This window comes from Thamnophis elegans, chromosome 7 (assembly GCF_009769535.1).
Source record: "Thamnophis elegans isolate rThaEle1 chromosome 7, rThaEle1.pri, whole genome shotgun sequence".
In the NCBI taxonomy this organism is placed as follows: domain Eukaryota; kingdom Metazoa; phylum Chordata; class Lepidosauria; order Squamata; family Colubridae; genus Thamnophis; species Thamnophis elegans.
The window spans coordinates 47,128,338-47,155,688 of NC_045547.1; the positions used below are offsets into that span (position 1 = coordinate 47,128,338).

At 34.0% G+C, this 27,351-nt stretch overlaps 1 protein-coding gene across 1 annotated transcript in view; it reads right to left on the reverse strand.

Annotated features, from left to right (window-relative positions):
• The window catches only part of LGR5 (leucine rich repeat containing G protein-coupled receptor 5), a 60,093-nt gene that overhangs the window by 22,450 nt on the left and 10,292 nt on the right, over positions 1-27,351 (reverse strand). Inside the window, exons 2-5 of the mRNA XM_032220628.1 lie at positions 18,124-18,195; positions 11,328-11,399; positions 9,697-9,768; positions 1,038-1,253 (exon numbers count right to left, since the gene is read on the reverse strand). Coding sequence (XP_032076519.1) covers positions 1,038-1,253; positions 9,697-9,768; positions 11,328-11,399; positions 18,124-18,195 — 432 coding nt within the window. The remainder of the gene's footprint in view (positions 1-1,037; positions 1,254-9,696; positions 9,769-11,327; positions 11,400-18,123; positions 18,196-27,351) is intronic.

Here is a 27,351-nt window from a genome sequence, read left to right on the forward strand (position 1 = left end):
AACCATGTTATTAACAACTGCAGTGATTCACTTGACAGATGTGGCAAGAAAAGTCATATTGTAAAATGGGGCAAAATTCACCATTATTTTTTTTTACTTAGCACCATAAATTTTGGTTGTAAGTTGAGGACTTTCTGTATATTTATTTTGAATGTTTTGTACTATTTAAAATGTTTTTAACATATATTTTATTGTAATATATTTTTTGAATTGCAAGCAGCCCAGAGTCACTGACTGAGATGGGCAGCTATAAAATTGAGTGAGTGAATGAATGCATGAATGCATGAATTTTGATTTTTGTACATGTCTGTGTTCCTCAGATCCAATGCATGTAGACTCAGGAAGCATGATAAAATATTGCATAACACTGGAGCGCAGATTCCACAAGTAACTTAAGCATAAAAATCTTCAAGTCAAGATAAGAAACATGAGGATTCTTGAAACAATCCTTATGTTTCTCCATAAAGTTTCATCTTTAACTATTCATTTTAACTTTACTCCCATTCTCACTTTTTTTTAAACATGCAGACAGGACATTCCACTAAAAAAAAAAAAAAGTTTATATCTCTGCTCCAAGCCAATGCAGTAACCCAAACTAGGTTGATCCTGATCACATCAATTCCATTTAACAGTTGGAATTCTTCCATTCTGCACATTTACAGAACTTTTTGGTAGGCTACAATCATTTTTGAAATAAGGTAGAAAAATGGCAAAACTACTGTACCCCCAAATATTTACTTTCAAATGCAACTACTCTCAGGTCCAAACTGGCAATAAAGCTTATTTATTTAAAAAAATTAATACTCTACATATGGCCAAAATAAAATATACAAAAACAAACAATAGTATTGTCAGCTTCAGGTTCTTTTGCCTCAAAGTAGCATTCAATTGGCTTCATTAACCAGGTTTTGGACTGAAATATTTGCTGTTCTACTAAAAGAACTAGCTGTATATTAAACATATACTTTCATGAAGTCAGCAGCTGAAACTCTTGAAAGTTAATTAGATTTTATGTCTAAAATCAAATACAAACTTACAGCACTACTAAATTGGAGAGATTTCCAAAAGCATAATCTGGAATATAGTAGATTTTGTTGAGTGCAAGTGTCATTGCCTGCAGTGCTGGTAAACTTCTGAAAGCTTGCACTGGAATTTCAGTCAAAGAGTTATCATCCAGCCACAGATATCTAAGTGACATCAAGCCGCTGAAACAGTTGGAAGGTATGAAGCTAATATGGTTAGCATCAAGCCGTCTAAGAAAAAAAAAACAAATATATAATGTCATTAAAGTGTTTCATAATTAAATGGACTTAGACAAAAATAGTATCTGCATTTTTTTTAAAAAAAACTTAATTATAATTAGTTCTACTGCTGAATCTATATAATTTTCAGTTAAATAGTCTAATTTTCTATTACTGTAACTTCTATTTAATTTTGTGGTCATTCTCACTGTTTTTTTATAGATTTGGTATATTCAATTGTATTAGGACATGGTTTGTTTAACCATGATTCATTCATAAACTATAACTTATTGCGTTCATATAATATTCTTTTTTTTTTTAAATATAATTTTTATTAAACATTATTACCTTTAAAAAACAAGAAGAAAAATACAACAACATAAATACAACGACATAAGCAAGACAAATCATACACGTTCATATAATATTCTAACCCATGAATAAACCACAAAGGCTGGCTTCATATGACACAATAAACCACACATATATATATTTATTTGGTTTAATATGGTGCATGAACCTAGCCAACTGCGGATAGCATGGATTTTTTATTATATGTTACATATAATAAAGATGTTTGCATCCTAGTAAGAGGTGGATTGCCCCGGTTTGGCCCAGTTTGGGCGGACCGGTAGTAGTGGCGGCCGGAGGCTCCACCCAACTGCCTGAACGCTTCTGCGCATGTGCATCTGAACTGGTAGTAAAAAAATTGGCAACCCACCATTGGTCCTAATGCATCATCAAACATGAAACCATCTATGGATATAAATTATGCTGTGAGAAGAAGTTAATATGTTGATTCAGAATTCTACAAGATTTAAAATAAATGTATAGCACAAACCACAAAGTCTGAATGTATATATTCAATCATTAAAGGAGCTGTAACTTCTCAGTATTGTAATATATGAGGCAGATGACACAAACACTTTAACAGAACAGAAACTTAGAATTTGGCATGATGTGTGCAGGTCCTATGGCTTTTTCATTCAAATTTTAGTCTTTTGCTACCATTATTTATATATAAAAAAATTCCTGCACTATTGTACAGGATAAAGATAAGATCAGGAATTACATTCCTGTATTGGCATTATAGTCCATTTAACTAGATCAGGTGAATATAATGGTTAGACTATTTTATGAAAAGTAAATGTGATGTTCCACCAAAAGCCCATTTTATGAATAAATACATTTATGAACAATATTTGTTATGCTATTATTGTTAGCAATAATTATTGTAGTTTTGAATTAAAGGGTAAACAAAGCTGAAATTGGATCAATTAAAAATCCTGAAACTAAACTTCACATTCCTTCCTTCAAAGTAAAAAATTAAAGGAAGAAAAGCAAAGAAAAATAACAATACAAAGAGAGTGAAGATGTTTGAGGGACAGTGATTGGTTGACAATATAACCACAATGTTAGTTTAGATAAAATTTCTTCAGAATTTTATCTAAACTAACATTGAAATTAGAGATTCATTTTGTTAGCTTAAACTTTGCAGAGAAAAGGATAATTACAAATATGTTTAAATGTTCATTTTCACTGAATTAAAAAGAAAAATACATGCAAGCATTTATGAGGAATTCTGCAGAAAGCAAACCTTATACATCTGAGAGAAAATGGACTTTGATATAAGCATGTTGATTTCTCTATTTAAAGCAAATTCTTTATTTTTAAGCACATAAAATGCTAGGTCTTTTGCTACAGTTTTTCTATTATTGCACAAGGCAAATAACAATGTGCAAAATGGCAAATAACTAAGACAAGGTCAGTTGGAACAAATTTGTAAAGTTCAGTGTCAAAGTCTTTTTATAAGTAATTTTTCAATATAATAACTGACATGACAAGCCACAGGGACACAGCTCCAAAATAATTCATATTTTATCAACAAATTGGAAAAGCTGGAAATGTTTAGAAATACCCAGCCTGAATCTTTCCTTTCAAATAAGGGAACATATTTTGTGCTGTGCTTTCAAATAAAATATACTTAAAAAGAAAATGTGGGGTTCTTTGTGTTTAGTCAGAAATAAATTTCTTGTCTGTGTGATGTTTCTGTCTAAACCAAGGACTTTAGAGTTGCACTAACTTGACAGTTACACTGATTAAAGCTTTTTGTTTTGTTTTGTTTTGTTTTCCTCTTTAATCAGTTCACGTGTTTTTCTTCCTCCAGCAAGATTAACAACTGCCTTGTATATGATCTAGTTCTTGCCACTCTTTCTTTTATCATTTCAGGGTTGCTGCTCATACAAGATACAATGATCATACACATAGAAAATAATAATGGCATAATTTATAGCATGGATTGAATTATAAAAAAATCAATTTCATAATCTAAAATTAGATAATAAATTAAGGAATTCCTGCATCTTGCATGAACTTGTTCCAGTGTATTAGATTACAGGCTTTTTCAGACATGATGCCCCTGATATGTTCTTCTGATTATAAGCAGCAAGTTATGGTTAGCATCTTCAAGGTATATTATAATTCTGCCATGTAGTTATTTGTTTTTAAATGATGGCCATGATATTCTGACTCCAAGAACAGCCCAAGTTGACTAAAGCTATGGATACCTGAAGTGAAAGAGGATCTGCTGCTGCTTCCTTTGCAACTGTCTTTTTCATTGATATTTTTTCTTTGATGGTTGTAATGTTGTCACACATTCCAACAGGTAGACTCCAACAAGAAATCACCTCTGCAGGAAGATCATGATGTGATGGAATGTAGTGAGGAGGTGGATTCCCAGGTGGGAGGGGTAAGAAGCAATTTAGTCCAAATATTATATGTAAGACAATGAGGATGAAGACAGCCCTTCCCTAATAGTTTACTAGGTATATTATAGATGTATAGATGTAGAATGCTCAGTTTGGCAAGATCTGTGAAACAATAAAATATTCAGCTTGGAAGTATTGTCATATATTATTCTTGATTTTGGGCCTCATACAAATCTAAAAAAACTCAGAGTTTTTTTTTAAACTATCTAAACTATCTAAGAGTTTAGATATGTATAGAACTTTTAAATTCATTTTCATGATGTTCATCTTTTACATTTAAAAAACCAGTATATGACAAATGTACATTGTACATTGATAAAAATATAATAAAGTTACATTTTATTCAAATCCAGAAGAGTTAATTTTCAAAATACCAAGCTAAGAAGTTACAGTAGGATATATTACAAAATACATAACTCAGTTAAAGGGTTTATAAAAGTACTCTTAAAATCTATTGCCACAATTTTTTTCTGTCTATCTGATCTTTTATTTTATTCTTAAGAACCATTGTTCTATTTGTAGATAGTAAAATGTTTAATTAGTGATTGTGCTTCTTATCATAATGTAAATAAAGCATACCAATCTCTAACTCATGCAACAGAACCTTAAGTTTTCTTTCAGTTATTTTAGCTGAATTGATCAAAGTTTTGGCACTTTCAAAACTAGATCCATTAACTCATAAACAATACATTATATGCAATTTATAATACATGGCTGACATACAGATAGTTTAAAAGCTGTGCTATGTGCCAAAGACAAGCAACTTAAGAATCCAAAAATATTTTAGTTTTTTTATAGATAGCATATAAAAGGGAATATTACATGAATTTTTTCATTCTCCCTTAAAATACCCAAATCATTCAAGAAAAAGTCATGCAGTTTAAAGAATATAATCCAACATAATTTTAATAATATATTGTTAATGTTTTGACCATATATTCTATAGCTTAATAAAATATATCCCTGAACAGTTAGTAGAAGAACAGTCAGTATTTTAATACTAGATATAAATGTGGTATCTAGGATTAAAAAAATACAAATTTATTGTAGTACAGCATTGCAACGTTTTTCCTGAAAATAAGACCTATCCCAAAAATAAGCCCAAACACATTTCACGTGTGGTTAACATAAGCCCTACCATCAAAATAAGCCCTACTTGAGAGCCTGTGCGATTGCTTGCAGTGCTGCAACCCTGAGGTGAGGGGGTGGAGCTGCCCCATGCACCCTTCACCAGCTTACCACATCCAAACCATCCATGGCCTGACACCTTCACCACAACAGCAGCATCAGCAGCCGGCCACTTCTTTTGCTTGCTCGCGGCTGCAACAGAGCAGGAGTCCAAGTGGTGTACTGGTGCCAGGGCCATGAGGTGAGGCAGGTGTTGGGGCATGGATTGCCTGACTGCAGAGACTATAAGGTAAGCCGGTGCAGAGCCTGTTGAGCACACTCCATCACCCCGCCTACTCCTTTTGTACATGCATAAAAGTTGCACACCAAGACAAAAGATGCTGCTACAACTGGTATGTTGATTTTGTGATATGTCCCCCCTCCTGAGAGTCTTTTGTTTATAAGAACACACATTTATTATTGTTGGAAGAAATTACCAAAATTACGGTCTTAAAACATACAAATTACCTCAAATTATCACAAAGAAAGTATGCTTGTTGCTTTAGAATGCTTTTTTAAGCCATGTTTCATTTTAGTTAAAAGACAATAAGCAGACTAGTAAACACATGATAACCAGTTATAATCCTTTGTAGACTGGGCTGCAGACTGAATAAAAATAAACAATTAGTTTGACAGCCATTGCATATACCACATTAAGCAAAATTCTTCTGAGAGAGCATCAAGAGGCCTGGGCTTTTACATGCAAACGGCTCTTACTTTTACTACATGCAGGATCTATGCAGCTACCGCCAACTATTAGGACTTGTTACTTGATGACTGCATACTCCTACAACAATAGCATTATAACCGTCTGAAGCTGGAAAATTCAGAGTATAAAAACAATTTGTTTCATGCTGTACAACAAATGAATATGGAAGTAAATAGTTTCTGGGCAAACACCAGATGTATTTACACTAGAAAGAATAGTGTGCACTAAAAAAGCAGTAAGATTAACTAGATATCAGTAAATTCATTTATTTGTCACTGAATTAGATATATTGGTTAACAATATCCAGACCAAATTAATACTAATTATAAAGCTTGTAATTTATTGAAGAATCTTTATTTTGTAAGCTGATCTAATTGATTTTTATACAACTGCTATTTCCCCATGGTTTCAAAGTTGAAAATTAAAAAAGAGGAACAAACGTTTGAATTACTTTTTAAATAGAACACCAAGACTAGAAGCAGACTATGGAAAGAAAATTATTAGGCTATACAGAACAAGAAACTAAATCTCAACAGACCTTTTCCAGGCTCATTTACCACAAAATAAATTGTTCTAATTCTTTTTGTTAAAGAGGTTGCATTTGCCCACTATCTTCTTTCAAATGGATAGTAGCTATTCTGCACATGAATGTATCACTTTATCTGCAGCCTGATCCACAGCTGTTTAAAGTTTCTGCTGACCACTCTCATTCTCTTTTTATTTTAATTCTGTTACCAAACACCAGTGCTTAACTAGGGTCCCCAACTCCTCTGTTTTCTTACTTATTTACCTTTCCTACCTTTTAGAAAGATATTTAAAACCAAGAATAAAGGACAGTGAGATAGTTATTTAGAAATGGAATTGAAGCTTTAAGTATCTTTGCCTCAATAAAGGGCCCATTGTTTATACAAGCTATCATTGCTACAGTCTATTTTCTTCTAATGGTAAATGTTAGACTTTGAAGTTTACTGTCATAGATGATCAGAATATCCACTTCATAATTAATATAATTAAGTTTCATTGTTACTTTAGTATTTTCTTGCCTAATCTTTTCAGATTCAGTAGTGCTTTCCTTTAAAAATTAAATTGGAGAATAAATGCTTGACATCACACAGAAACATGCATAATTGTGATTTTTAGCCATCCACAGGTTATTTTAAATGCAAAATAAATTCAGAAATAAAATAGTAAAATAGTAAAATAATTACATATTATTCTCAATTTGATTTAAAATTGTAAAAGTAGTTTTCCAGAAAATGGCTGAGCACTGGGATGATTCTTCCCTCTGTCAACAAACAGTTGACTTTGCTGCCAAAGCTGGTCCCTTGGCAGCAGGCTCCCCAGATTTGAATGGGAGAACTAGGAATGACCCAAGATGATCCTTAAATGACCCTGTACTTGTCAGGGAAGAGAAATCTAGATGATTGCAATTCTTGGTAAGAGAAGTTAGAAGATTATCTTTTCCTGTCACTGTTTTTTAAAAGATACACCTTGGTTTTAAACATCAGCTTTTGAACCATTTTCTTTTTTGCTTTTAACTTACATCTTTAATTCATTGTCTAGTTTAATGCTGATTTATTTTATACCCTTCTGCGGGACATAAAATGTAAATTTTACCCTTTTTTACTGCTTTGCTTTGGAGTTATGAAACACTTTTGCTTTTGCTACATGGACATCAGTGTTGGAAAGACTTTCTCCTTAATAATGAAAGTGATTTGATTTACATTTGCATCAGATTTCTACTGCAAGGATTTTATATTTTACTTTTAAAAGAACTTTGCCATTTTATTTTTCTTTTATATATATCTCTGCTCTTTTTTCTTCTAAAGAGATTGGAATCTTCCCTTTCTTTTCTGTTTACTCTCTATCATGGGAAATATTATTTTAATTTTTCCTGTGGTCATTCTTTTGCCTTTGAGAGGACTTACCTATGTTTGTTGTGAAAGTTTGGTTATAAAACAAATTTGGATTATATTAAAAATGAAAATAACAATACATTAAAGATATTGAACATTATATATTATATACTCTTAAAAATGCCCACAAAAAGAAACATAAAAAAGGCTAGAGCCATATCAATTTAATGTCACAGCCTCTGAAAACAAAATGCTTTTAAAATTATAAGCTCTGAATGAAAATTTTGATAAAAGGCTTGATGATTTAAAACCAGTTATAAATCAACTGATGGATGACACTTGGATAACAGCAGCTAAATCACACTTAAAATTGGGTGGACTGGAAGTCAATTTATTGCTGATAGAATTGAAGGAGATTTTTTTGAGAACTGCAGCATGAATTTAAAAAGCTTATTGCATATTGTATTGTGAAATACAATAATAGATTGTTAACAGAGGGCTTTCAAGTTTCTTTTTGTGGTTGGTTTACCTGTTAAATGTTTTTTTTAAGAGTAGATAGAAGGTCAAATCAACCTGGGAAATAATGATTTAGAAGATTATAAACTGTAGAGCTGTTTTGCAAGGGGAACTATTATTGTTGAAATATATTTATTAGTGTTCAACTTGGGGGGCACTTTATGTGTATGTTTGTCTCTTTATAATTTTGTCTTGTTTAGTTTTGCTTTGTTTTTGTTTCCCTTTTTTCGGTTGAAGTTTGCATTTTAACTTTGGAAATAAAATGTATTAAAATTGTACATGTATAGTCATCTGTAGTGGACGCAGGGGGGCAAGTGACAAAACATGTGGCAATATCACACTGCAAATTCCATGATTTACATACTTGGATCTGATGTCATGATACATTTACACAAGAGTGGGTCTGGCACAGTAATGAACCATATTTAATATTTTTATTTTATTTTCACAGTTTAGTAGCGGCCACTACATTTAAATGGATGGATTTGCCATTGAAAAAGTTATATCAAAATATTGAAGAAAATAAATTATTTATTTATTTATTTATTTATTTTTATTACATTATTTAAGTAATAAGCATTACAGTTCTGGGAGAAAAATATATCCCTTATAGTTCAGATGAAATTTATATTTTTACAACTTCAGATGCAATTTTATTGATTGATTGAGTTGAATTATTAGTGCCTTAGTTTCAATGTTATTTTTTTTTGGAATTTCTTGAGTCTACAACTGCAACTGTTAGACTTAGTAGGTTCTCAAAGAAGAAATCTAATAATACCTCCAACTTTGTATCCCACCCAGCCTTCCTTGTGGCAGAAATGCCACCATTAGGGAATTCAATGAAAAGATATAACAGGAATCTTCTGCAACTGGTGCCTAAACCATTCTCCTCCCCTCCCACATCCCTCCCCAGCTCTCTGATGTTCCTTAGACTCAGCAGATATTTATTTGGCCTGCACAAAACCCTAATGTATTACTTTTATAAAGCACCTGTTTGATAGGGCCCAGTAAAATGGTCTCCCCTTTCTAGGTATTGCACTGGGTCACAGAAGCCACTTCTATAAAGTGAGATAGCTAAACAAAGTTATTGAAGTCAGTGTGGTTATGTGAACTGAAGCAGCAAAGCTCTGCCAGTGATAACTCTACTGTTGGATTAAACTTACAACAGATACCTTCCCTTTTGTTGTAATGAAAAGGAACAAAACGCCAGGGAGAAGATAGAGCATTACAATTATTTCTTCATGTTAATATATTCCCTGCTATTGTAGGCAGAAAATTGTCAGAACTGCAAAGATCCAAATGTAGTTTTCTGCCACCTGAGCACCCTTCAAATATGTCAGCACAAATGGAGGCTCCAGTTCTGAAGATAGCTTGAATAATATATTTCGGGATTAACTCTAAAAAGTACAAATTGACATAACAAATATGTGTGTACTTACAGAGACTGGAGAGAGTGTAGGTTCTGAAGTGCTTCTGAAGGAGACTGTCTTAACAGATTGTTCTGAAGCATTCTATATTAGTACATAAAATAGGTAAACAAAAAAAGATAGTTAATTTTGTTGTCTTATGCTATTAGAACTACAAATATAAATTACATTAATAATTCCATAGAAAAATCTTGCTAATTATGCTATACCAAACCTGTATTTTAGGTTCAATAACTGTTTTGGTATTGTGATGTACACTTTATTCAAGGGTTAGAATATTAGAAACCTAGATTTCAAGTTTCCACTGTCATGAAACTGTTTTAAAAAACTGCATCTGCTTTATCACTCAATTTAACCTTCCCTACAAAGCTGTAAGTGGCCCTCAACATTTTGACCACTAGGTATCGGTTCCTTGGAAAGAGGTTTTTCCATGGACTGGAGAAGGCATGATTTTGTGTGCTGCCTGCATCCAGTGAATGGGGGTGCGCTTGCTTGAGTGGACCAGTTTCTGGCATGCTGCGGACCAGTGCCGGTCCACGGACTGGGGGTTGAGGATTCTTATTGTAAGAGAGTTAAATCCGGTAGCTTTCCATTAGCTGGGTACAACAAAACTGCAATTACTGAGGAACCTGACTTGATTATTATTACCAAGAGATGGATTGAGTAGCTGCATATTTGACCCAGCTTTTGCTCATCTGGTTTCTCAATGTAGAATTTACCTAGGCTTTAGAATTGATGATCAAACAAAGTGATACATAAAAATATTATCTTGCTGACAAGGAAAATTTGAGGCAGGCTACAATGGCATTTTGCCCAGCTAGAAAACTGAACCTAGAGGTTTTTTTAAATTGATTTTTTTATTTTACTCAAAAGATTACAATAAAAAATCCAAAATATTTTTTTTAAAAAACTAGACAAAAACATTGCATCTTTATTGTTATCTAGTAAGAAAATTGAATAGTGGTCCCTTCAAAGATCTGCTATGATAGATTTGTGAGATACATCTGAATTCTGCATTTGATATAACATTTACCAAATATCAAATATCTAATGCAATTTATGAGATAATCATCAGTAATGCAAGATACTTGTAATTGTCAGGTCTACATGATTTCCCCCCCTTCTGTATTAGGTTAGATTCATAAATTATGACAATCCTAGGAAAGTGAAAAAATATTCTATAGCTTTAAGCAAAAATAACAATATTTTTTCCAGATTGAATGCATCTATAAAGAGAAAAAAGATACAATCTGTAAATATTAATAGTTACTATGTTTATAGTTATTAATTTGTTCATTTTCTATTTTTGCCATTAAAATTAAACTAGAAATAAAAAATAATATTTTCATGAGCAAAATTATCAATAGAATGTTCTTTGGAAACCAAAACATATCCTTTGTTAGAAGTTAAAGAAGCAAGCATTTATATAAAATCAGATTTCCTCTGATATTGTACAAAGATGCTAATTTCATGAGTAAATTGGTTTTGGAAAATTCTTTAAGAAAGTGAAGACATATTTTATTATAAAGAGCTGCATCAAAATAAATATTTTAGCTTTAAATACATTGTGCTTTAATTACCATAAATCCCCAAATTTTAATACATCACCCAAAATATATAAAACAATACTATAATTTACTTACAATACTTTAAGTCTAAAGAGTCCAGCCAATGCTCCTCTGGGAATATATGTCAAGCTATTTCCTGCCAGACGCCTATAGGGTTAAAAGATAAAAGATAAACAGATTTCATCTCATGTGGAATTAATTTGGATGTTAAAATGTTCAAGACAGCAGTGTTGGAACAACCAGAGAGCCAGAAGTAGTTGTTTAAGAGCTCTGTTTTGTCATAATTAATGTTCTGTGCAAAACATCCTGTAACTATACAGTCCATTTACAAGCAGCTGGGCAAATGTAGTTTGCCTCAATAAATCTACTTTATGTTACATGTGTAATTGTTCAATCTGTTCTGCTTCAGTAGCAAATAATTCAACATTCTAGGCTGTGGATGGTCCACTAGTTGTATATCATTATGATAACTTTATAGTTCTTCCACAAGACACAAACATAGTTAGAGGAAGCACGTTTTCTGAAGTAGAAACTTCATCAGCTTTGAATTTACATAAGCAAATGAGCTCCAATCACCTCCTATCTAACAGGCAGAAAGAGATAAAATTAAAAATAATCTGTTTTTAAAACTTCACAATCACTCTTTTGTTGTCTTTTTTATGTAAACAACACTGCTTTGGATTTGGATTGCCATTCATTTTACAGCTGTTCCTTCTTAATTCCTGAGTTGTTTCCTTTGCTAGAAAATAGAAGTGTGTCTCCTTTGCCCTGCTCTGTTGGCCTGTCCTAGGTCTGTCCTATTATCTTCAAATGCCCATTCCTACGGTTGATATAACATTAATCAAGTTATCTCATTGGCTTATCTATGTCAAAAGGAGAAAAGTCTTTATGTCTACTCTTCAGAACTTTATGCACCCATAAGAATCTTAAACCTCAGCAACAACATTTTGGATGCACTGCAATTTATGCTAGCATGTTTTTAAATTTCTTGGAATAAACTTGATCTCTAGCCCTTGAATAGTTGAATGTGGTTTTACAATCTAGGTTGCAATAGATGTTATAAGAATAATGGCAAGAGTCTCTAGCCTGAAGAATTTTGAGATGCATTCACTTAAAGGCCACATTATCAGGAGCGATAGGACAGGATCTCAGCATTTGTTAGTTAATTTTGTATACTGTCAGCTGTCAAATAATATGTATTGTTCACATAATTTTCAAGTATTATGAGAAACATAATGGCTGACCATGATTGTGCTCACAAGTTTCACTAAGCCACAATTGGCTTTAAATATGTTTTATTGATTAAGTTATAACTGGCTGGGTTCTCACAATCCAAAAAGTCATAAGCAATTATTTAGAAAACAATGAAGCACAGAAAATCAAATCACACTGAACTACTGGTATATATTTAAATTTCTCTATTATTTATTTAGTAAATGTATTATATATTGTACATATAATTTTTCTTTATTAGATTTATATCCATTTTTTTTTGTTTCAGAGCTCAAGACAGATTATGTGGAGATCTCCTTTCATTTGATCCCAAGAACTCTGTGATATAAGATAGGCTAATGAGAATGATTGGCTCAAAATCTCCCATTAAGTTTCATTAAAGGAATCTAGAACTCCTCTGTCTTTGTCTGGTTTCACCTTGATAGTGTTTTCATTTATTCTGTTCTATTTTAAATTTTTAAGATTCCAAATATAACAATGAAGTAAATAAAAGTTTGAAGTTCAATCAGTGTCTAAAAATGTAAATTTTATGCTGAACACCCATGTGTTCATTTCTGTATCCATGTGCATTCTTGAATAATTATTTACAACAATAGAGTCCTATTTACTTGCTGAGTTCATTATTATTTATTATATACTAAGTGTTCAGAATGACTGTTACATTTTCTTTAAAATTTCATTAACCTTTTAATGTTTTAAACAATGACATAGTGTCCTTATTTGCATTATCAAGTCTGATGTATATTTACAATGTGCTATTGCCTGCTTGGAACAGACATATCTTTATATTTATTTATTTATATATATATATATATATATATATATATATATATATATATATATATATATATATATATATATATATATATAGACACACACACACACACACACACACTTAAAGTCACAACCCCTGGTATGCCCAAGTGTGGGAGGAAGGTCACACTTCCACTCTCTGTCATTAGGCTCGTTTATTAGGCTTTATTTATTTATCAGCATAAATATAACATATATATATATATATATATATATACACACACACACATACATACACACACACACACACACACACACACACACACATATATATATATATATATATATATATATATATATAGTGTCACAACCCCTGGTAAGCCCCAATTATGGGAGGAAGCTAACTGCTTCCATCATCTGTCAATCGGCTCGTCACAAGAATCCATCACGACAGAAACCCAACATTTTTACTGTTGCCTTTGTTATATTTGTGTTTTATTTGTGCTGATAAATAAATAAAGGGAGACTAGTATAGATCTATACTAGTCTCCCTTTATTTATTTATCAGCACAAATAAAACACACACACACACACACACACACACACACACACACACACACACACACACACACACACATATATATATATATATATATATATATATATATATATATATATATATATATATATATATATATATATATATATATATATGAGTGCACTTTAAAATATAACTAAATATTCTGTACTATTCTGGTTTACATCCTTTGTAAACCAGAATAGAAAACAATTCATCACTACAGAAAAAATCATACAGTATTTTGAGAATGTATAATCAAAAGCTGGTATCTGCATTATAACCATGTTTATATATAAAAATAGACTCATATCATTCAGGAATCTGTTTTTGTTGTGACCAGTTTTAGAATTTTCAATAAAGAGAATATTGCTAGAAAATCTATTGTTATTTTTTATTTAGTTCTATAATTTTATCATCTTACCACTTGACAAAAAATCCCATTTATTGTGCATTTTATTTATTTCCCACCTGCATTGTTGTTATAGAAACTCAGCGGGGAATATGTTTAATACTCATTTCTCCTACTATTTTTCTCACAACAACAAACTTGTGAGAGAATGACTGGCCCAACTGGCTTTCATGCCTAAAGTGGGATTTATAAGATCCTAGTTTCTAGCCTGGTGACGTATCTATATTATCTTTTTATAAATTTGTTGATTAATTGAATCATGTTGAAATGAGAATAATTGCTTTTAATTCATGGTAACTTCTCCCAAACTCAAAACTGAACTGGCACCTGCTTGATCAAATGACATTAACTAATTTTAAAAGCCGAGGTCCTTTTTTCTCCACTATCACTGTACTGTATCAAAAGAAAGCTTGGATATTTATTTATTTATTTATTTTTGCACTGCTGGAGTTTGTGGTAATCTATTCTTCTGTTGGTGGAAATTCTTACCTGTTCAGGCTATTAAGATCAAGCAAGCAATTCATTTTAAAGCAGTCACTGAAAACATTGTACCGTATATACTCGAGTATAGGCCGACCCGAATATAAGCCGAGGCACCTAATTTTACCACAAAAAACTGGAAAAGTTATTGATTTGAGTATAAGCCTAGGGTGGGAAATGCAGCAGCTACCGGTAAATTTCAAAAATAAAAATAGATACCAATAATGTTTTTGAATATTTATTTCAAAGAAAAACAGTAAACTAGCGGTGTATTCAATGAAATACTTCACTCACCTCATGATGCTGATGTCCCGCTGTGATGATGATGTCCCGTGCAGCCGCGGGAGCGATGTCCCGCCTCCTATGACACACGGCACAGTGATTCCTATCATTGGATCACTGTACCAGAGGAGGTGGGACATCGCTATGTGGCTGCTTGCCATAACAAGGAGGAGGTGGGACATCGTTGCAGAGCGGCAGGAGGGGGAGGAAGGGGAATCGTAAGACAGCCCTGCATTACATTAGAACGTGAGGAGGGGGGATGGTGCGGTGCGCGCTGCGCGGCAAACTGACACAGAGGGAGGGGAAACTCACAGGGACACTGGGCCATTCACAAGTGTCACCCAGCGGCATGGCCCCGCCCCTTTTTCTCCTCCATTTCGGGCAAATTTTTCACTGACTCGAGTATAAGCCGAGGCGGCTTTTTTCAGCCCAAAAAGTGGGCTGAAAAACTAGGCTTATACTCGAGTATATACAGTAACTGAAAAACTGGAGCTTTTCATCCCCATTAATCTTTATCAGAAAGAAGGAAGAAACCGACAGAATGCTTCTCATTTTCAGCTTTGCTCTTTTATTCTGGGCTGCTATGCACCAAACAGGACTTACAAAGATAGATCTGCAAAACTTCCAAACAGCCTGGATCAATCCCAGATACAGTTTCATGTTGAATTCCTGTAAACTGTCTGCATGATTTAGGGCCTTTTTCCTTATCCCACACTCCCAAGTAGAATATTATGGTAACAGATATGGGACAGCACTTGCAATTACAACCTTATATGTATGTTATCATTACAGATTAAGATACTTTTAAATGCAATATAGTGAACACGGCAAGCCAGTTGGAACCAGCCTTTCTTCCAAAGTGATGCATTTCTTCCATTGTAAAAATGGCAGTATATGAAATCACAATTAAATAAAAAGAGTAATATTTATTTTTTTAATTTTTAGTTTTTATAAACCAGCATTTTTCTTTATTGGGAAACTGTAATTGCCTATTTTACTGAATCTAGTACTACCAAATGTTGTATAATGTTATGAAGTTTTTTCTTAGTGATGGTCAAAGAAATGTTAAAAAGCACACAAGTTCTTCACCCCACTTTTTAATGGCATGAAACTTAGCTATATCAACTGCATTTTAAGAAACGTCACTTACTCTGCACAATGGTTATTATCTAAAACCAGCTGCCAAATAATTCTTTTGGAACAGGGGAGGAAAGAAAGAACAAATCTCTCCTCAAGTGAATTTCTCTTTGCATTATTCTTCTAATAGCACCTGTTTTAGTTATTGAATAATAGCAGTACATAAAAAAACTGCTTGGACATTTGCCCATGCTTTTGTTTGAGATGGTGATTTTTCAGCCTTAGAAAAGAAATCAGATACGTTTCTCTCAACATTGCCATGACTAGCTCCAATAACATTGCTGGCGTTCTCTTTCAGAACTGTAGAAACAAGCATGCCTGCAAGTTCTACAGTACTTGGTGTTCATATGCAGTTGTAGGAGAGTGACTGGCAGAATAATAGAATATTATTCAGCTTCCTAAGATTGCAGCAAATTATTATTATTTCAGCTCCCTAAGATTGCAGCAAATGGCCAGATTTCACACAGGAATGTTACTCAGTGTTCATAGAAGACAGTGAAGGGATTCATATGTTTCAATGATAAAAATGATATTATAATAGGATTGGGTGCCTATCTAATACCAGCTGCTCAAATCTCCATTTGGAGGAAGATACAAAACAAAGCACCTATAATGAGGAAAGGTAATTCCAATAGCACTCTACTCTTAAGTGAATAAATATTAATTCTGGCATTTTAAAGGGGAAATTAGAATGTGATACATTTGTTTCTTGTAATCAAGATTTAAATTAGAGATGGGTTTTTTGTGACTCATCAGTAATTAGGGATCATAACTATAGATAAATAACATTATGAATAAGAGCTGCGGTTATTTATGTATTTATGTTTATTTACAAGACCAAGTCACAAAATTTAAAATACAGAACATCCTTAATGCATACATATCTAGCAACACACAAATACACACACACACACACACACACACACACACACACACGGAAGAAACCTTGTAAATTAAACAATTCATTGAAGTCACCAAACAATTTCTATAGACTAAGGCTATAAATAAAATTTGCTACTGCCTTCAAAACATCTGGATATTGATCATTTAATAAGAATACCTCAATCTTCTGACTATTAGTGGAGTTTATCAGATTTCAGATCTGTTGCATGACTGATCACCTTAAAAGGATGCATGAAACAAACTCAACCTCTGTGTTTGAGCAATACACACTTCATATGGAGGTTTGGCATATTGATCAGCTGTCACCTAATAGGGACAGCATCTATATGGGCTATGAAGACCCTTCTATGTAGGGCATACGGAATCTTAAAGAAGTAATTAGTGAATATCCAAGGGTAGAATAACTTTTGTAAGAGAGATGAGAAAATTTAGCTGTCTATTCTGAATTTATCCAGAATACTTGTGATATCTCATTTCCAAATTCCTAATTTTATGTTTGTTGAGTGTTTTCCAACATTCCACTTGTGATGCTGTGTTTGATTAACTTGGTTTTAGAGCATTTTTTCCATTTAAGTGAGCAAATCTCTGAATGAGAAACCTAAGCTACACAAGGTGCTATGAATGCATAGTTAGCCTTGAGAGATGCTAAAAACTAAAGAGTAAGGAAACTTTAATTAAAAGTGATTACAAGATGACTTAGTAGTCTCAAATATGAATGCAAGTGTCCTTGACAGTCAGTGAGTTTTGGTTTTGATTATAACTTACTTGCCACTTTAATAAACATGAGCCAGCATTCAAACTTTTAATATCCTGCTGCTTAAGTATATCCAAATAGCAATTAAGTTTTTTAAAACAACCGTTAACAAATTAATTTGTGGAGCTCTGTCTTCACTTTAAATTTTGCAGCCTCATGGCAACATTTTACCCAGCGTGGATAGGAGTGGTAAGTGCATTTTAACTAAATGTTTCCGTATGTGTCAAAACTCACAGCTTTTTCATGTCATGTTAACTGATATTCAAAGTAAGTAGAAGAGAAAATCCCAGAAATATATATAATTTTCAGCTATGCCAGTCAAGGATACAGTGATACATACAGCTCTTCAAGGAAGCGGAGTTTATGCAGAGAGTTCAAGGGCAGTTTAGAGATGTTATTCATACTGAGGTCACTGTAAAGGAAAAATAAAAAAGACTGAAATATAACTGCATTGTTTAGCTGATAAATAATACATCTTAAGGAATATGTAAATAGCAACAAATACAAATATTTCTTATCCTAGAGCTGATAGTATTACGTTTTTTAACTTAGACAAACTTAATTATTTCTCTGGAATATTATGCAAGCAAGAATGTTAAACATCACCATAGACCTGGGGATGTCTAAGGAGCTGTTTTCATGTCCCTGGTATATTCCCACCAAAGTGGTACCTTTTTATCTATTTGCATTTGCATGCTTTTGAACTGCTAAGTTTGCAGGAGATTGGACAAATTAATGGGCTCCTCCTCTTGGGTTTTGAACTGCTGAGCTGTCAACCTCTCAATGGTCTTCTGACTTAGAATTCTAACCAGGTGAGCCACCGCAGCCCCCTATTTTAGACTGATTTACATAGAAGACTGATTTTCCATCATATTAAAGTATTTATTATATCTACATTTTTAAGATAAAGTGAATTTAACTTTCATTGTACTGTAACTACATATTTTGCTTTACCTTACTATTCCAATCTGTAAAAATAATTCTTTAAGCTACATCACACTTGCCATAGTGGCGAATATCTGTAGCTCAGGTGTAGGATGAGGGTGAAGGTTCATTTTCTGAACTTATAAGGGAATTCTGTAAATCATGAAACATTTGGAAACAACCCACAAGCTGAGAGAACTTCATCTTCATATCACATTTCTTGGTGGGATTCTGCACAGTTCATGTCATAGAAAACCAATAACTTTTTCTAGGTCTCTCAGCTTTACTTGTATGTCATATCTTGTTTAATTGGTTTGTGTAGAAATTACTGCTTTTCCTATTGCATTTTAAGAAACAATATAATATAATGATTAAGTAGGTTTTGCCCATTTAGGGCAAAAATCCATGGCCACGCAACTGAAGAAGCTTCTTGGAGGAAAAGCAAAATGTTTTCAAAGAAACAAGAAAGTCCAGTTGGTGTTTTAAGAAAGCCCTTTGGGACAACCATGACCTGGATGATTGAGAATCTCCATAGACATGATGGGTACACAATGTTGCAAAATTTACCCTGTACCCTCAATTATACTATAAGCATTCATTGAGGGTCCTAGCCAGTGGTGGTATGGGTGTACCAAAGCTTGCCCAGAGCCCGGGTACTGTTCCAGTATGGTGCTCCGGAGGCCCACCTGCCCGCCCACGCTCCTTACCTGTCTTTAAAGTCTTTGGTGCTTCCACGCATGGCGTGTACAGTGCCTGCGCGATGCTCCACTGAACAGCTGGAGCATCGCAGAGGCTCCTGTAGGCGTCGCTGGACAGTACGACGTGTGTGCATGTACGCGTCCATGTTGACGACACCGGGCCCGTTCCAACCGTACCGGTTGGAACGGGATCCGGAACCCACCACTGGTCCTAGCCCAACAAAAGGCCCAATCGATCCACCACTTTATCTCACCTCTTCTCTCCTTGACAAAGTAAATGTTAAATTTATTGGTACAAATAAGCAATATCTTCAGCAAGGTTTGTTATTGCAGCCCCTATTTTAATTCTTCCATAACCATCACTGCATCATCTTAATCATCAGAGCATCTCAGAATGATGCTTTATGGGAACAATAGTTACATTGTGAGCTGATGAAAACAATGGATGTACAAAGCTCTCCCCTCTTTTTTTTCATTTCTTTCTTTTTTGATGCCACTGATTTTATTAAAATAATGTAATTATTTTAGTGAATGAAGAAAAGAATGTTAGAATTTGGCAGCTGAGTTAATTATTTACATAACAATTATCTGCTTGTTCACTATATGGCTTATCCCTGTCCCAATTTAGACTTCAGGTGGTCTATAGAAATTAAAACATACTAAAACATTAAGAATTAACAACAATAAATTACAATGCAATGCAATACAATTACAGTCATGATATGGCAGTAGTTATGGTCCATCTACTGTAGTGTTGGTAGTGAGATATTCTAATCAGTAAACAATTTTCTATGCCTTAATTAAATCTTGTCTAGACTCTAGTGTGCTGTCCATAAAAGCATCTGGATTTTCTTTTCATACAAAATGCAACAGCTGGGCTACAGACTGGTTTATGGCATCATGATCATATGATAATGAAAGAACTATATGATTACTGATTATTTTCTAAGCTTATTTCAAGATTCTGGTAATTTTTAGAACTCTTCTCTTTCTGAGTATGGTAACCTCTGCTGCTAACAACATACGCACAAAATATATTTTGGTTTACAGCCCTATGTGTCAAAATGTTGAAAGATACCATTTTAATTTCACACTTGGAAAATTATTTTAACGTATACATACATTATGACCATGTTGTTTATTGAATGAGTGTTTTCTAATTCTTTATACAAGCTTAGAATAAGTATATATGTTTTTTTTAAATATAATATATACTTTTTAAAAACTCCAGGTTTATTATAGTAATTGTGGGCTGGGAAGGAAATAATCTAAAATGTATTGCTTAACAAGGACTCTTATGTTACAGAAAAATAAAATAGACATCTAAGAGAAAGTTGAATATAATGGAGTATCCTTGAAAAGGTAATTATTGGTTAACTATTAGTAGTATATAAAATGAGGTAATTGTTCCAAAGGTAGCGCTGAATCAATTAGGAAAATATTAGAACACTTAATTTTTGACGATGAAATTCTAAAGTTTAGTTTTGTATTTGGGCTTCAAGGCTTGGCAGGTTTGACTTTTATCAGTCATGATATACTATTAAATTGAAAATTACATTCTGGAATTTCATATAGTAGTATTGTACCAGTATCCATATGTTTCATCATTATAAGAAAGCACTAGCAACTTTACTTGGATGCAACATCGGGACAACATTGTTACATACTGACAATAGGAGTTCTATTGCTCATTGTCATCAGAATTAAATACGATCTGTGATTGCTGGATCAGTACATAAAATACACTGCTGAATGAGGGCAATAAACATAGAATAAATGTAGACAAAATGGAAGTCCTTGGGATGTGTGATTTTCAGAAGTAGGCAGCCTATTCTAAAAAATGCTGCATGTTTCCTAAAATATGAGATTCATCGCTCAAAGCCAAGGTGGCTTCAGAAGCACAAACTGCCTTTGTTCAGGTACTAAATACATTAGCTATGTATTAACTAACCAAACTAATACATTGACCATGGCACCTCCTGGACAGGTATGCCTAATATGACCAGGAATAGAAAGAAATCAAAGAACTTAATATAATGAGCAATAAATTATCAAAAAAAAAATCAAAAGAAAATTCATGTGTCAGACTTACATTGTATTTGGGCAATGGCTTGCAAGACATAAATCATGAATGGTCTCACTATTTAGTTGTGAGAAGAATATGCAAACTAATTTTACATTTAGTGTTTCTAATTTTTCAAATAAAGACTATATGATTGTTTAGTTGTAGTCCCAAGGGTTGTGTGATCTGTCACAAGTGTATGTGCTGGCATTGTTTCCGGAGGCATTTTAAGAACCTACATGTCACTACTCAACCCTTCCAGAAACTAATGTTATACTTCTTTCCCTTTTCCACAAAGGTTACTTATAGGTACTCCTCATCTAAGTAAGACAGTAGTTATGTGAAATTTGCCTCATTTTACAATCTTTCTTCTCATAGCTGTTAAGTGAATCACTGCAGTTATTAAGTTAATAACTATGATTGTTAAGTGAATCTGGCTTACCCATTGACTTTGCTTGTCAGGAAGTCACAAAAAGTGATCACTGGGGCATTGCCAGTTACTAAGCGTCTGAATTTTGATCACATGACCATGCTGCAATGGTCGTAAGTCTGAAAAACTGCCAGAAGTCATTTTTAGTGCCATTGTAACGTTGAACAATCACTAAATGAACAGTTGTAAGTAGGGACTACCTGTAATTATAGCATAATCCGAACAGTTTTCAGTTATAAGCTGATAGATTCAAAGTCTAGTTTATAACCAGGCATAAAAAAGTCATAGTGCCAAGGCTCTGTGAAAAGAAGTTCAAAGAAGGGTTAGATTTAGCAGATCACCATCACACGGTCCTCATTTTTCCTTCAAATGCTCATTATTCTATGAACTGAAAAATGCAACAATTCCAGTTTTAGGACAGCTTTGGTGAAAGTATAAAAGGACATTGCCCAAACAATTTCAGGATGTTAATTTCTGAAAAATGTTACACACTGACTATCCATAAAGAGAAATAAATGAAGTTTTCCACAAAGGCAGAGGAACACATAATCAGTGACTTAAACCTCAGATGCAGAATAGAAAGAATAGGACAATATAAAAAAAGTTTTACTTTATTTACTAGATCGAGTAGAAAAAGCTACGAAACAAGAATGTACACATTGTTGCTACTTTATATAGCAAATGTATTATATGAAAAACAGAAATGGAAGAAAAGACAGGTAGAATTAAAATTGAAAGTCAAACACTAACAATTTAAGATACTACCATAAAATCACTTTATGCCTGGAAATAAAAAATGATTTTAAATAATTTACCGTATATACTCGAGTATAGGCCGACCCGAATATAAGCCGAGGCACCTAATTTTACCACAAAAAACTGGAAAAGTTATTGACTCGAGTATAAGCCTAGGGTGGGAAATGCAGCAGCTACCGGTAAATTTCAAAAATAAAAATAGATACCAATAATGTTTTTGAATATTTATTTCAAAGAAAAACAGTAAACTAGCGGTGTATTCAATGAAATACTTCACTCACCTCATGATGCTGATGTCCCGCTGTGATGATGATGTCCCGTGCAGCCGCGGGAGCGATGTCCCGCCTCCTATGACACACGGCACAGTGATTCCTATCATTGGATCACTGTACCAGAGGAGGTGGGACATCGCTATGTGGCTGCTTGCCATAACAGGAGGAGGTGGGACATCGTTGCAGAGTGGCAGGAGGGGGAGGAAGGGGAATCGTAAGACAGCCCTGCATTACATTAGAACGTGAGGAGGGGGGATGGTGCGGTGCGCGCTGCGCGGCAAACTGACACAGAGGGAGGGGAAACTCACAGGGGCACTGGGCCATTCACGAGTGTCACCCAGCGGCATGGCCCCGCCCCTTTTTCTCCTCCATTTCGGGCAAATTTTTCACTGACTCGAGTATAAGCCGAGGTGGCTTTTTTCAGCCCAAAAAGTGGGCTGAAAAACTAGGCTTATACTCGAGTATATACAGTAATATAAAAGTAGAAAGAAAAAGTGAAAAATCTAGATTAATGTTTAAGATTTACAAAATAATTTACAGTGGATGGCTAAGAATGAAGGTGGTAGTAATCTTTTGGCTATAGAATAGATTAAGATAGTGAGTTCTAGGATAAAAAAAAGAAGAGAGTAACCTAGCAAAGGACCGAATGTGGTGTTAAGATGCTTTACTTGAAACACCTCCCCAAAATGAGGGACAACTAGGTGCTTTTTCCAGCAGGTTGTTGGGCCAGCTCTCTTAGGCTTAGGTTTATTCGATTTATATGCCGCCCTTCTCTCAAGGACTCAGGGCGGCGTACAACATTAAAAGAAACACATAATACAAAAGTTAAGAAGAAATTAAATAGGATATCCCAAACTCAATTAAAATTGACAATGACATTTTTTAAAAAAAGAATTAAAATTAAAATTAACAGTAATCAATAATTGGTTTTGTTTTGTTCAGGCCAGGCTGGCTTGCTGGAAAAGCCAACTTTTTAGGGCGCGTCGGAAGGACCGGAGGTCGGGGATTATACGAAGCTCCGGGGGCAGCTCATTCCAGAGGGAATAAGCTGATAGTAAATCTCTTGGGGAGATTTAGTCCCGCAGGCAGCACTAGGCTGTAAAGGGCTACATAGGCTAAAACTACAGGTAGTCCTCTCTTAATGACTAACAAGCAAATGGAAAGCCAGCGGGGAAGCTTGCAAATTGTGGTCACATGATGTCTCTCAGTGATCATAATGATTCACTTAATGACTGGCAAAAAAGGTCATAAAATCAAGTGTGGTCACATGATGCCTCGTTTAACAATCCACTACTTAACAATTACTTAATTTTCTGGTTCCAATTTAAATAAATTTGCAGCAGTTTAAATTGCATCCAAAAGCTAATAGGAAGCCAGGTATAACATGTGTCCATTCGTCCATTTATTCTAGCATTTCCAGCTCCTACATGAAAAAAACCTATATCAAAAAGATTATTCAAAAGTTAACCAGGATACCAATCTTTTCTTAGGAACTATTCCACTCAGTTCTCATGGTTAACACAATAGTGGATTGGTATATTCAGTTATACACAAATGTATCTAAAAAGAAACTTACTCTACCCTTTTCAAAGCCATAGCATTTTAGTGTTTCAAATATTAAACAAAGCTATTGATGAATATGGATGAAATTGTCGGATGAAAAAAAAGAGAAAGGAGGGAAGAGGAACAATCAATGAGATATTTCAGAGCTGCCCTTTCTATTCTGGGGAATAGTTTCCTTTTAAATATTCAATAGGTTATTGATGGTTTTGAAATTTAAATGACATTTGTCAAGCAGCAGTGTATCTTTTTTTCTTCAAATTATCCATATCTGGATCTCAATTTTGTTGTTGTTGTTGTTGTTGTTGTTGTTGTTGTTGTTGATCATCACACAATCAGCCAGATATTCAGACTGGATTTGGCATTTTTGTCTATCTCTCAAATCCTTATCAAGGATCTGGGATAGGCAGATGTGGATATTTTTGATGGTGTTACAGATATCGTTGCAGGATGGAAGCTGTTCCTTTTGCAATTGACTTATGGCAAATTTGTCAATGCCAATGATGTTCAAGTGGTGCTGCAGTTGTTTTGGAATTACACCCAAGGAGCCTATTACTATTGGTACTACCCTTACTTGCCTTTTCTTTGGTAGGTATAGTCTGTCAACATTGCTGCATGATTCATTATCAATATTTTTCTGGTCTTTCTATCCAGGGCTTTTAGTCCATTATTCCAGTGGTATATCTAATGATTAGAATTGCCCAGGTGTTGAGTGCCTTTGTTGTATTTCCTTCACCAAGTTTGGATTGTAAGCAGAGGTGGTATATTCACCTGATTCTGACTGGTTCTGCCGAACCAGTAGTGGAAATTTTAATTACTTCAGAGAACTGGCTCCACCCCCATCTATGTGCTGCCTTCCAAGTCCCAGCTGATCAGCTGGGTCTTCTTTTGTTGCCCTGTACAGGAGAATGGAGCTGGAAAGCAGATTAGTGGGGTGGGGTGGGAATGGGAATTTTGCAGTATCTTTACCCCAAGAGTGGGGTGGAAATAGAGTACAATAGGATACAATATCCTTCCCCTGGAATGGGGTGGAAATGGAGATTTTACAGTATCTTACCCCCAGGAGTAGGGTGGAAACGGGGATTTTACAGTATCCTTCCCCTGAAGTGGAGTAGAAATGGAGATTTTATAGTATCCTTCCGCCGAGATTTGGGGGGGGGGATTGAGATTTTACAGTATCCTTCCCCTAAGAGTGGGAAGGGAATGGGGATTTTGCAGTATCGTTCCCCTGCTACGCCCAAGCCACGCCCACCAAGCAAAAGTAAAAAAAAAAGAATCCCACCACTGATTGTAAACTCTTCTTCACTCTCTTGAAATATTCATGTCTAATCTTTTTCTTGACTCCATTATGTTTGATGAAATTAGCTTGAAGGATGCCCATGTATTTATAGTGATTGTCTTCATCCAGACTCTTGAAATTATTTCCATAGGGCATCAAATAAGCATGGCATATTTATCCAATATTGTGGCAGTATATATGGACAATGTAGAGTAGTGATTCTATTTCAGATGGTGTTTTTCCATATAGCTTCAAATCATCCATGTAAAGCCTGGCCGATGTTTTTGATGCTTGGTAGGTATAGTCTGAGATATTCAGTATTGTTGACAGAGGAATCAATGCAATGACAAACAATAGCGGTGATAGTAAGTCTCCTTGGAAGACTCCTTCCTTAATGTTAATCTCTCTCATTCTATCACCATTAACCAGTAACTGTGCCTTCTATTATGCCATTAATTTTTGCACAGTGCTTCTGATGTTTCTACTGACCCGTTATTTCTAGGCACTTGATTATCCAATCACGTAGCAGGGAGTTGAATACCTTCTGTAATCAATATATGCTGCATTCAGGTTGGCATGTCTACTAGATGTTGTTGGACTGCATCAGTTACCACACCAGTTAGTAAGGTGGTTGGTAAGCAGGTAAATGGCTGTAGTTTCCTGATGCTGCCCCTTTTGTTGGATCTTTCCAACAAAAGGGTAGGTTCTGCCAGATGTTAGCCCCTCTTCAATTTCACCTCCTTGCAGTATGTTACTATATTTAGATCCATTTAAACCTCGGAATTCAGTTCCAGATTGAAAATAAAATTATTGACTTCTTTCACTTCAGTAGACAAAATTCAAAATGGTCATTGATAACTTCCTTTATTTAGCAACAATTGCTTATAACGTATCAACTGAGTTGAATTATAGTGCAACTGCATGATTTTAAGGTATCATTGTTAGTTTTCCATTGAGACTGAAGATGTTAATTAAGATTCAGAGAGTACAACCCTACTAGCCTTCAATCAAAACAGTGATAATTGCCTTTTTCATAAGAAAAATAAATCTAATAAAAGGACACATAACTGACATGCACTCTGATCAGTATTTTATTACAATGTTGTCAAATAAACTGAATTTTCCCATCTTTTAAAATTATTTGGGTTCGCCTGAAAAAAAAATTATGAAAGATATCTGTATGGGTTAAAACGTAATAACAGTTTACTTTACTGGTGAAAATTAATATCTTTTATAACATTAACTTATTTGTCTTGTTAAAACATGCTGGTCAAAACTATTTTGCAGTACCTCTAACTTTCTTATTTATATTTACTTTATTCATATTTATATTTAAATTCTTAAAATACATGGCATTTAAAATAATGCATTCATAACAATGGGTTGACAATTATAGTTTTTCTTATGTAGAATGATGCTTGTGTTTTAAGTAGTTATATTTCAAGTTTAATATAATTATAGTATATTCCATATTCAAAGATATCAGCATTAAGTTATTTTTTTTTAATCCACCATCAAACTTTATTAAGAAAAAGAAGGAAAAAAACATTCAGCATTAAAAAAAAAGTTTACTCTTGGCTGTCCCAA